Source organism: Callionymus lyra, chromosome 1, assembly GCF_982586985.1.
Source record: "Callionymus lyra chromosome 1, fCalLyr1.hap1.1, whole genome shotgun sequence".
Taxonomy (NCBI): Eukaryota; Metazoa; Chordata; class Actinopteri; order Syngnathiformes; family Callionymidae; genus Callionymus; species Callionymus lyra.
In genome coordinates, this window is record NC_141818.1 from 32,230,440 (window position 1) to 32,242,947 (window position 12,508).

The 12,508-nt window shown below is 45.0% G+C and overlaps 1 protein-coding gene across 1 annotated transcript in view; it reads right to left on the minus strand.

Annotated features, from left to right (window-relative positions):
- myo15ab (myosin XVAb) overlaps nt 1–11,171 on the minus strand; it is a 49,998-nt gene extending 38,827 nt beyond the window's left edge. Inside the window, exons 1-14 of the mRNA XM_087783976.1 lie at nt 10,774–11,171; nt 9,932–10,042; nt 9,534–9,851; nt 8,595–8,792; nt 8,296–8,528; nt 6,756–7,149; nt 5,860–5,942; nt 4,731–4,794; nt 4,551–4,660; nt 3,328–3,402; nt 3,176–3,272; nt 2,923–3,026; nt 1,546–1,609; nt 1,174–1,287 (exon numbers count right to left, since the gene is read on the minus strand). Coding sequence (XP_087640102.1) covers nt 1,174–1,287; nt 1,546–1,609; nt 2,923–3,026; nt 3,176–3,272; nt 3,328–3,402; nt 4,551–4,660; nt 4,731–4,794; nt 5,860–5,942; nt 6,756–7,149; nt 8,296–8,528; nt 8,595–8,792; nt 9,534–9,851; nt 9,932–10,042; nt 10,774–11,094 — 2,286 coding nt within the window. The 5' untranslated portion in view covers nt 11,095–11,171. The remainder of the gene's footprint in view (nt 1–1,173; nt 1,288–1,545; nt 1,610–2,922; nt 3,027–3,175; nt 3,273–3,327; nt 3,403–4,550; nt 4,661–4,730; nt 4,795–5,859; nt 5,943–6,755; nt 7,150–8,295; nt 8,529–8,594; nt 8,793–9,533; nt 9,852–9,931; nt 10,043–10,773) is intronic.
- Between the last annotated feature and the right edge of the window lie 1,337 nt (nt 11,172–12,508).

The window sequence follows — 12,508 nt, forward strand, 5'->3', positions numbered from 1 at the left end:
GGGTCGACAGAACCATGTATCACAGTGTAACGACCGCTGGCAGTGGAGTCGTAAGAACCAGAGGACCACTGGTGTGAGGAGAAGCCCAGGAGGGACATGACCGAAGACGAAGACGAATGAAGGAAGACCTTCGACTAACTATCTGGGTCATTGTTCGAGAGCGGCCTCCTTTTGGCGCGAGTCCTTCGTGAGCTTTAGAGATGCTTTTTAAAAAGTTTTCTGAGTGACTTTCATTCACGTCACACAGTAGTCTCTCATGTGTCCCTGGTCTGATGACGTCGTGTTCGTCCTGCTTTGAGCGGGTTTTTGAAATCATGTCGTATTTTTTAATCGGAATTCTTTCACTGTTTATATTCAAATAAAGTGGGAATTAGAACAGAACACAATTTACACTCGACACATACATTTTCACGGGGTTCATTTCTGTGTTGCAATTAAACCTCCCGCCACTAGATGGCAGCAGTAGTTACGCACTTTGTCCCCGCGGAATCCCGGGCAACGACTGAGGACGAGAGGATACAGTCGCCTCCAGCAGCTTTTAAGGTTAAAAACAGTTAAGAGTCATGTGGTCTGTAAATTCTGCAACACCAGAGTCAAGTTCACGACAATACTACACATATATTCTTGTTCCTACAGTATTGCAATGTCATTGTATCAATAAATCTGTATTGTGTTAATTTGCGGGATGAGTTTACGTCTCGTAAAATGTGAATATAACAAATAAAAAAGTAGGAATATCAATGCTTTGGGGCGCACGATTGCGCAGTGGTTAGCGCGGTCACCTCATGGCAAAAGAAGAAGGTTGCTGTTTTGCTTCGAGGTCTGGAGGGACAACTTGTGACCTTTCTGTGTGGAGTTTCTAGTTCGACCCGTGTTGGGTGAGTTTACTCCGGGCACTCCGGTTTCCTCCCCCAGACCAAAAACTAACAGAGGTTGATTGGAAACTTGGGGAAATTGTCAATAATTATGAGTGTGTGTGTGAATGGTTGTGTGTCTTTGTGTGCCCTGCGAAAGACTGGCATCCTGTCCAGGGTGTCCCCCGCCTCTCGCCCGAGGAAACCGGGATAGGCTCAAACCCCCCCGCGACCATCATAAGGGATTAAGCGACACGGATAACGAGTGTAGTTCGGTGGTTTCATAAACATGAGACCGAGAGGTTTGTCCGCACAGCACCTGATTCAAGTAGAAGTACGTCTCGGCCTCCTGCAGGTAGAGCGAGCGCTTCTCCTCCTCTGGAAGACCCGCCAGCATCTCGTAGAAGATGTGGTAGTTCCTCTCTGATTTGGCCTGTGGGAGAGGAGGCAGAGAAGCCGGGGGGGGGGGGGGGCGGGGAGGGGGGCGTCACGACACTTGCAATTAGATGATGGACATGTGGCTGATGGAGGCGACGGAGCGATGAGATCCGTGCTCGATGTTTGACACATCATCCGGTCGACCTCCAGAATCTCCTCTTTCTCATGGTGACTCAGTTGTAAGACGATCCCACATGACCTCATCTGTGTGGGTTTGTGTTGTGAGTGTGCGAGTGTGTGTGTGTGTGTTCACCTGAAAGACAATGCGAGACTTCTCCAGCAGGTACTGAGACGTTATGGCACCGCTGATCACACCCCTGCAGAGTCACACACGCAGTGGTCAGTGGTTAAGTAACGTTCTCTACGTCATCCACCTGGACCTGTGACACATCCCGGTACTGACCACTGCGCCCTGATCATGTTTCTACTCAGAAAACTTTTCTGATTTTTTATCAAAATACGATGTATTACTCTGTTCTAGTCTAACAAATCGTAGAAATACTAAGGTAGTACATTCTCTAGAATAATCTGGGTCAATGATGTGAGGATGAATATAACGTCTAAACAAAAAGAAAAATCGAGAGTTGACCTTTGCTCAGGGTTAGGGTTAGGGTTAGGGCTAGGGTTAGGTCTAGGGTTAGGGATAGGGCTAGGGCTAGGGTTAAGGTTAGGGTTAGGGTTTGGGTTAGGGTTAGGGTTAGGGTTAGGGTTAGGGTTAGGGTTAGGGTTTGGGTTAGGGTTAGGGTTAAGGTTAGGGTTAGGGTTAGGGTTAGGGTTAGAGTTAGGGTTAGGTCTAGGGTTAGGGCTAGGGCTAGGGCTAGGGTTAAGGTTAGGGTTAGGGTTAGAGTTAGGGTTAGGGTTAGGGTTAGGGTTAGGGTTAGGGTTAGGGGTAGGGTTAGGGTTAGGGGTAGGGTTAGGGTTAGGGTTATTCCTCAAAACAATGTCTCTTATTGTGGCTAATATCAAAATATATAAATAGCTGCATCACGAAAAATAATCTTGGTAAAATGACAACAATCAAACCCATGATTTTGGTTCCCGATCCAAGTAACCGAGCAATGAGCTGCACGAATAATGAACTTTAGTGAACTTTCATCCATAAATTCAAGGATTTAAATGATCTTCTAGCCAGGACTTGGTTTTCTGTGGGCACACGTTTTTTTATTTTTTTACCATGACATATCTGGTTCTCTGTAAAACCCACAGTGGGATGTATCAATAAACCATTTCCAAAATCTACTTTTCTAATCCCCTCCAGTGTGAATCTCTGGGTTTTGATGTCAGCTTTGCAAGCCCAACTCTCTGGTTAACAATTATTTCATCAGTTCTAATGCGATTTATGTGATACCCCGAGGAGACGCGATTCCTAACGCTCGGATGGAAACACGACTCTTCCTTCAGGCCTCTCGAATTTGCAGGAAGGATGTGGAGAATTGGTGTCTTGCCTTGTCTCCTCCGACCAGGATGTAATCTGTAACCTATGACCTGCGTTGCTTTAAATCCCTTTTCAAATACACTCGCACCAGGGCAGTGCGGCACGTGGGAAGCCCAGCGAGGGCTGATGGGATCGTAAAGCCTGTTTCACATGAGAACGTCGAACAGGACGTGAGGTCAGACAGTGGTTACTTACTCCTCCATGCAGATCTGAGTGAACTTGCCAAAGCGGGAGGAGTTGTCGTTGCGCACGGTTTTGGCGTTTCCGAAGGACTCCAGCAAGGGCGTGGCCTCCAGGATCTGAGGAGGATACGGCACGTCACCTGCGGAAAACGCCCGAAGCAGGACGCCCGGCGAGAGTTCATACTTTACCTCGATCTGATCGGAGAAAGAAAAAGTTAGTAGACACCTGTCACACGAGGGTCGGGGGCCACGCCGGGCCGAAATACACCCACCTGCTGCGTCACGTTGCGCTTGTGGTGTATGGCTGTGAGGTATCGCAGGATCAGTTTGGTCGCTTCGGTTTTCCCCGATCCACTTTCTCCACTGCGGCAGAGACGCTCGTTGTCACGTGATTCTTCCTCTGAGCGCGTGAACCCACCTGATCACAATACACTGGTTCTGTTTGGCATCCATCATCGTGGTGTAGGAGAGGTTAGCCAGGGCGAACAGGTGCCTGCAACACACACACACTTGACTGTTGCGTTTGTCTGTCGAGGGTCTTTGTTTGTCTGTGTGTACATGATGTGTTTGCTCCAATATGTGTGTGTTTGCATGTTGTGTGTACGTGTGTGGAGTGTAAATGTATGAGTTTGCATATTTGTGTGCGTGTACATAATTTGTGTGTGAGTGTACATGTGTGAATATGCATATTTGTGCATGTGTGTTTGTGTGTACATGATGTGTTTGCGATAATACATGTGTGAGGCTGCATATTTCTGTGTGTGTGTACATGATGTGTGTGTGAGTGTAAATGTGTGAGGCTGCATATTTCTGTGTGTGTGACACATGATGTGTGCGTGAGTGAACATGAGTGAATATGCATATTGTTTGCGTGTGTACATGATGTGTTTGCGAGTGTAAATGTGTAAGGCTGCACATTTGTACATGTGTGTACATAATGTGTGTGCGAGTATACTTGTGCGTGAGTGTGAATATTTGTGTGTGTGTACATGATGTGTGTGAGAGTATCCATGTGTGAGTGTGCATATTTGTGTGTGTGTACATGATGTGTGAGTGAGTGTAAAGGTGCATATTTGTGTGTGTGTACAGATGTGTGTGAGAGTATACATGTGGGTGAGGGTATGTGCGGGTATGTGAATGACGATGTGTGTAAGTGTGCATGAGAGTGTGTGTGTCTGTATATTTGTTTGTGTGGGTGAATTTGTTTGTGTGTGAATATTTGTGTGTTCAAGTTTGTGTGTGTTCATGTTTGTGCCTCCATGATCCTGTCTGAGATCATTCTATGTGTTCATACGTCTGTGTGTGTGTGTGTGTGTGTGATGTTTTGTGCAATTGTATATGTTTGTTTTGCGTTTGTGCATGAGTGAGTGTGTGCACGCTCGCAAGCACGCTGTTTGTGTGTGACCATCCATGCCTGCATGTGTGTCTCCACATGTGTGTGACTGTGAGTTTCTGTGTGTAAATATCTGTGAGTGTGTATTCAAGGTCAAGTGCTTTAGCAAAAGTGTACACACATATTAAAACATCATCAACACACAAAAATCAACGTGATTCGATCTTATCTTGATCGCTAACAAAGAATGAAATAAGATCAAAGTAGTTAAAAGAGGGAAACAGTTCCCAACATTGTAAGGTTCTTACGGAGGGTTGTCGCTCAGGCCGTGGCCCTCGTACTGCAGCACCATGTCGGTGCCGTAGATGTTGAGCAGCTTGTACGGGTTGACCGACACCAGGATGCTGCCGATGTAGGTCTGCGCGGGAGAAGAAGAAGGAGAGTGAGGTCGCGCCCGTGACCTTGAGATCCCGTGAGCGTGAACGCACGTAGATGAGCTCCTGGTCAAATCTTTTCTTCAGGTTCATCAGCACCGTCATCTCATTCAGTTCTCTGGAATGTCAGAACACAAGTTTATATAATCTGGTTAATCTATTTTTTGCTGTTTAAACCCAACATGTGAGACGAGTTTATGACGTTCATGCAGATTCTTCATGTGTCAGTTCCTGGGCCGTGAGAACACGAGCGACGAAGCTGCAGTCCGAGGTCGGTTTAGTTGTTCCCGGGGGAGCGTCTTAATGGAAAAGCCGTGTTGCTGATCCTAGAACAGCGTCGACGTCTGTGTGTCCGGTGTAGAAGAGGAAACTGTCTCACACCAATCTGATGAAGGTAACACTTCTTTGAAGGAGCAGGTTTGTTTCGTTTCCCGGCTCCTGCCAACACACCTTTGAATAATTGAATCCAATAGTTTCTATTTGAAAGGCTGAATTGGATGTGTTAAATTAAAATAGTAATAATAATAATACTATTTGTTTAACATTTTATAACGATAATTAAAAAGATACATTGAGTAAATTAATTAATTAATTAATTTTAAATTTAATTTTAAACTGTAAGTGTCCTATGTCGTCACGTGATCGGCTGCAAGTCACACGATTGGCTGAAAGTTTGATCAATTACCTCGGTACTCTTTTGGTTATGTCTGGTGGACTTCCGAAAAAAAAAATTGAAACCTAAATAATACAAATATATATATATTTTTTTGTTGTGAACCTTTATGTATTAAAAACATAATAAATATATTCAAATTTTGTTGATCAATATACTGAAGGCCCTGATAAAGTTTCCCATTTTGGTATTGACATTATATTTTCCTTTCAAAATAAACTGCATTATTAAAAAGATGCTAATACACAAACTCAAAATCACACTAATGTTGATGATCTTTCCGGAACATAAAGTCTGTGATTGGACGCGGCATCCGAATACTGACTGTTTCACGTCAACAAAGGATTGTGTGACTGTTTAAAATCAACACATTCCCAGTGATCGAAAGCCCCCGGGCAGACGCGAACACACGCGGAAAATGTTATTGCGCGACGAGTCTGGGAGAAAACACACTCGGCTGCGCGGCTCCACAAACCCTGTGACACGAGTTAATGAAAAGATTCTGCTCACGGCAGCTGTGTCATGTCCTCCATTCCCTCGGCCCAGCGCTTCACCCTGTGGCCTGTTGTGGGCACGCTGAGCACCGAGTAGATCTGCACACACACATAATTGAATGTCATTAGTAAGAAAGTGTCATGCAACAACATCACTGCTGGGAGGAACTTGTCATCACTCGATGAAGAGCTGATGGGAGATCATGGGCGCAATTAATATCTCTGCTGCACTGCTGCTCTCTTCTTTTTGACGCCGCAGCTGCTGGTAACGTTCATCTGTTTAACTCGTCCTTCCTTAATACCATATCGTTCATGCCAGAGTGAAAATGTAAAGCTGATCATGGTTCACACTTTTCACTTGATAAATTGTTCCGTAACTTGTTAAACAGTTTCCATATCCTCACACAGTTTATTCTCTCAAAAAAATACAATTTAATTAACATTGAATTATTATATATTTACGTAATAATAATGTATTTCTTTTTTGTGAGAATGTCCGTCCTAACTTGTGCAATCTAGACAGTCAACATTGCATTAGAGGTGCCATCCCTATCAATGACTGGCCAAATAATAAAAAAAAGCACCCAGAGTGCTTTGCCGCCCAGCCAACTAATCGTATCTGAAAATTACCTTTGATTAGGCAAATCGTTTAAATAGACGTAGTAGTAGTAGAAGACTAGTGTATAGAAAAGCATCATGGGGGTTTGTAACAATATATAGATATTTATAGGAAAGTAAATAAGAAATTTAACCCATATTTGGTCTCTGGGTCAAGGTGAACTGTATATGTGTTTCACGCCAGGGAGGTTAATTCATCTTGACCCAGAGACCAGACAATGTTTTTTTTTATTTACTGACAAGTTTTTCTGTCATATAGTTATTTTTTGTGTGTTTGTGTCTATGGTCTCTCACCTTGTCATACCAGCTTTGACCAGGGAACTTCTCAATGACAGGAGCCCACTCAGGGTCGACCACCTGCCCGCTCGTGACACGAGCTGTGGGCAAGACCCCCTCCAAGACACCGTACTCTCTGTACATGGACCACTTGGCCAGATTCTGGACAGTTCCATGTGGCAAAACCCTCTCGGCGGTCCACACGTCCTCCCCTCCCTCACCCCCTCCTGGCGCGTTCCTGGCCCAGTGGCCCGAATGAGGCCCGTAAGGAGGGACCACCGCGTAACGATTGTCCGGGCCCTGCAGAGCGGTCGGCGGCCTGTAGGAGGCGTAGCGGAGCTGCTGGTTCTGGATGGCGTCGGACAATTTTGGGTTGTGGAAGCGTCTCGTGAGCACCGACCCGTCAGGCAGCCTGCGAGCAAATATGAAACAGTCAGGTTTTCTTGCTATGATTCTCTTGTCCAGACGAGCTCTTCAGGAACGATGCAGCAGCTTTGATTAGTCGACTGCAGAGGAGCATCCTTTACCCGCTGAGACTCGACATGACGCCACAAACACAAGACCCGCTGGTTAGCGACGATCTCCCAGCGATAACAAGTCGTTTTACCGTCCGTGGAGCGTGACCAAGTGGAGCTCTGTTGCTTCTTTTATCAACGTTCTCTCACCAGGACGAGGACTACAGAGCTCAGTCACTCAGCTGACGCTCAAGCAAACTTTGGAGGGTGTTTTTAATCGGTGTTTTTGAGCTCTCCGAGGCTTCATTTAAAAAAAAAAGAAAAGAAAAGGAGATTTGAAGCGGCAAAGTCATTAATGATATTTTCCTCTCAGCGACAGGAGGCCACACTGTTTGAGGCACGAGCTGCGCAGTTGCGTGTTTATCAATAATAGCTGACGAAGTTGAGACGTGATAGAGAGATTTTGAGCTGTTTACTTTGGAGACAGATGCTCCACAACTTCAGTCTTGTTAGTTTATCCAAACAATCTTTTTCATCTGAGTCGTCCTTATTATTTCACAGAGAATGGGCCTGTCATCCTCAAGAACCTCATCTCCTCACATTCAGGGATATGTGGAATAAGCATTGAACAGTTTTAACTTGTATGTTTATGTTTCCCGTTTTTTTTTGTTAGGGGTCGATCAGGGGTCATAACTTTTGCAACAGCGAGCTACTCTAAGGGCTACCATGGATCTGGTAAACACTTCCGAAATAACTTGATATATATAATTATAGCTGATAAATTATAGTTCTTTAGTATAATGATCACATTATGGATCATTTAATGAATACCAATGGGGCAACAAGAAAGGAAACACACTCACAAACAACAAAACAAAATGTTTTTTGAGCATTCCTGAGGGCTTTCTTTGGAGTCTGTGGGCTACCCACAATGTTGGTGACGCCTGAAGTAGATGTCATGTTTGCTATTAGTTTCTGTAATTACGTGTATTTTGTTGGTGATGAATAAAACCGTCATCTCCAATGTACTGCGATAAAACATCCAGCACTCCTGTTGGGTCGTCTGGCCAACAACCCCTGAATTCACCTGCAAATCTTCCCACCTGTAACGGACGCCACGCATATCATCATTCTTCATCACCGACTTCAGATTCGGAAGCGTGGGTTTGGGAGCGCCGGACAGGACGGAGTTTTCAGACAGATTGAAGATTCCCGCAGAACGAAGCCCTTTGTGTTGTCGCAGAGCCGAGGAAAGAGTGGGCTCCTGACCCGGAATAACGAGCGCCCCATCGGGGAGCTGGTACGACGCAGAGCGGATGTTCGGATTCAAGAGAGCCTGGATGGGAGCACAGAGCAAAACACGTCATCTCAAGCCTTAAGAAGCAACAAGAGATGATCTGACTTGAGACAAATCTGGAGCAGCAGGCCTATATGGGTCTATTACGATGGTTCCATCTGGAAGAGTGTAGGACAGTCCTTTCAGGTAGGGGTTCTGCAGGGCAGCCCGTAGGTTTGGACTTTGGGGTTTCCTCGGGTCGATGATGATGGATCCATCAGGAAGGGTGTAAGACGCTGTTTTCAAGGCAGCATTATTCAGAGCCTGAAAGAAAACAGAGAGGACAAAGATTTGAACGCTGTTAATGGAGACGAATAGTGCTTGAGGAAAAGGCTGCTCAAAGAGTAGAGAAGAGTTTGCTGTGTCACTTAATGGCTCGCAGCACAACAGAGCGACAACACTAATGTACACAAGCCAAAGGCAAGAGCAGGCAAGACACTCAAACTGATGTTACATAGAGGGCGACAGCAAGGAAAATAAAGAGGCCATTGCAAGAAGAAGAAAAATATTTCCCAAGAAGATAAATTCTTTACTGAGCTGACTTAACTTATTAAAGCTAGAAAGGCTGGAGGAGACAGATAAATGCTGAGTGAAGCTATTTACAGCCTTTTCTTCACTTATCCCCACATTAAAGACCGCCTTGTTTTAGAAACCACTCAGCACTATTATATTTAGTTTGCCGAAACATTGTTTAATTTTCAGCTATATCAATATTTCATCACCAGCCACTTTCAGATAACTATTTCAGGTTTGTCTAAAGCCTGGCCCGGTGACCTGTTCAGATCATATGCTGGTGTATGTGGTCACCCTTAAATGCAAAGTGCATTAACAATGTTTGACAACATCTATTGGATCAAATGGAAATTCCATGTTCCAAATTGTATTACTAACTGTGATTTCAAAAATGGCGTAAACAACACTAATAAAGGGGTCAATCATATCACCATGGATGTGGTCAATGATGATGTCCAGTTCTACGTTTTGTTCATTAGAGTCGAGGCGTACCTTTGCTAGGTTCGGTGTTAGCGGTGTGTTTGGGTCACGGACGCCTGATGGTAAGTTGAGGGAGGTGTTCCGAAGAGAAGAGCTGACAAGCGCTTCGTGAAGATTTGGTGTTACAGGTTTTCGAGGGTCGATGATAATAGTACCGTCCGGCAGCTCGTACGATGCGCTTTTCAAATAAGGGTTCTGAAGTGCTGCTGCGAGGTTAGGGGTCTTGGGCTTTTTTGGGTCAATCACAATAGTTCCATCAGGGAGGGAATAGGAAGCTTCACGTAGGGCCGGGTTGGAGAGGGCCTTAGCTAGGTTTGGAGATATAGTTTGCTGCAAAGACACAAGAACAAAATGAACAAGATGCAACATCATTGGTTGCTTGAATTAAATATTGTGAGTAAGGAGATAACCTGTTGCCTTGGATCTAAAATAGTGCCATCAGGGAGAGTGTAGGTAGAATTTCTAAGATCCTGGTTCTTAAGAGCTCTGGACAGGTTAGGAGACTGCGGTAACCGTGGGTCCTGTAAGAGAGGTGGAGAGACAGGTGAAGGGAGTTCTCAGTCATGTGATATATTAAATGGAACTTTTTCAACTTTAAATTGCTGGTGCAGCTTTCTACAGTTTTAGTAACGTGAAACCTCAACACATATTGGAATGTGAGAGATCAATTTACATTAATTAAAATTTATTTTAACAGTTTTTAAAAAATAAGACGCTTTGTTTGAAAAGTTTACAATTTTTCTCAATGGAAAAATGCACAAGGGTATGTCGTGTTTTGGCCACTCATTTAGACAAAACATGCTTTTGAAAACTAAGGACCAAAGTGCAGATTTATGAAAACTCTTTTTTTTTCGTTATGAAAACTGAGTGTTTTAGTTCCTCAAAAGCCCCAGTATGATGTAGTGAAATGCATGGAAAATGCAGATTTTTAGCCCCACCTGGCAACAACACTTTTAAGAAGCAGTCACGTTGTCTGCTAATGTTGCTGAATGCAGAGATTCATGTACAGATTTTAAAAAAACTGCAAACAGTATTATCTGTTTTTTCATAACACCTGGCTGTGTGCAATCGTTGCATATATTTGTTATTCAAGATCTAAAGTCCAACAACTACATAACATTTAACATAACATCAGTCTCTAAAGTTTCTGAATTGTAACTCAATATAAATAAACATATGTTTTAATGCATAGCTTCTCTAGTTGTACCTGAGGTTTAGGCTCCATAAAAGAAATGTTTATGGGTAAACTTACCCTAATGACTGATCCATCAGGCAAGGTGTAGGACGCTCCACGTAGTTGTTGGTTTTGTAATGCTTGTCCAAGCAATGGGGAAGTCTGTGTATCTCTATAAGGGGAAACTAAAGTTCCATCAGGTAACCGGTAGCTGGACTGCAAAAGCTGAGGGTTGCGTAGAGCACTTCCTAACATTGGAGAGGCGGGTGCTGAGGGACCATACGGGGACCTCCTTAGTTGAATTGGAGTCTGATAGGATGCATGCCGGAGATTTGGGTTTTGTTGCAGAGCATGGTTGAGCTGGGGTACTGATGGTGCATATGGGTTATGGCGTTGCATGATTGGAGACCTTAAAGATGAGACCCCTTGCAAACCAGAGCGAAAATGTAAAGCATCGTTCAGCAGAGGTGGAGGGCCAGGCTCAGAGATGTAGTCATATGGTGTAACAACAGTTGGTCCATACGGTGATCTAAGCTGTGGTGTCTGATATGACGTTACTCCCCGCAGTGCCTGCCCATGTCTCATGGCCCCAGAGAGCATTGGAGATGAAGGCACAGACTGAGCATAAGGAGACTGGGGTCTTTGAAGAGGAGACACATAGGAGGCTTCTCTCAAAACTTGATTCTGCAGCGCTCCAGAGAGGACCGGAGAGGAAGGGGAAAGTTGCTGCTCATGAGGCGATACTAGATTTTGCAATGAGGAAACGTATGATGCACCTCTAACTGCTTGATTTTGCAAAGCACCAGCCAACATGGGCGAAGACTGAAACACTGGTTGTTCAAAAGACGCCATTGGTCCCTGCAAGGAACTGACATATGATGCACCTCTAACTGCTTGATTTTGCAAAGCACCAGCCAACATTGGCGAAGACTGAAACACTGGTTGTTCAAAAGACGCCATTGGTCCCTGCAAGGAACTGACATATGAAGCATCTTGAATGGCTTGATTTTGCAAAGCAGCAGACAGCATTGGTGACGTGGTAGAGTATCCCTCTAGATATTCAGCTGATGTGTCATTTAGTGCCACTTCTTGTGCTACTTGAGGGCCCAGATGAGAAACAAAAGGGATTTGTCTTAAATCCTGGTTCTGTAAAGCACTAGATAACATTGGAGAAGAAGGACCAACAAACTGCGGCGGGGCAGCATAAGGATCAGATGCAAATGTTTCTGATGGATATGCATGATATGCTTGAGGAGAGTTGAGAGGTGATGATCGATGCAACAATCGAGGAGAGAGGCGTGGAGAAGAAGGATAAGACATATGCTTTAGAGAGGGCTGGGGTGAGGCAGGGCCCATTCTTCGCATAGACTGGGCCATAAGGGGACGACCACGAGCCATAGGCCGTTGAGGCATACGGCGAGAATCTCTCCTACCAAGGGGAGCACGGTGGATCATTTGAGGGGAGTGAAAAGGTGAAGACTGGTGGGACGAGTCAATAGTTAGAACTGAAGATCTATTGCTTCTTATGGAAGATGGACGGAACGGTCGGACATTCTGGGTAGGAGGGGGCACAGGACGACCACGCAGACCCATAGGCGAGGGTCGAACAGCACCTAGAGGGACATTGCCGCCCATCCTGGGCCTTGCCACAGGTGTTGGATCTCTGAGAAGCCGAGTTGAACGACGGGAAAGTGTAGGAGATATAGCAGGTCTGGGCCCTGCAGGGGAAAAACTGCGCCGAGATGGGGAAGGAGAAGGGGATGGTCTCATGCCTGGTGGAGGGGAAACCGGACCATGGGAGAGAATAGGTGAT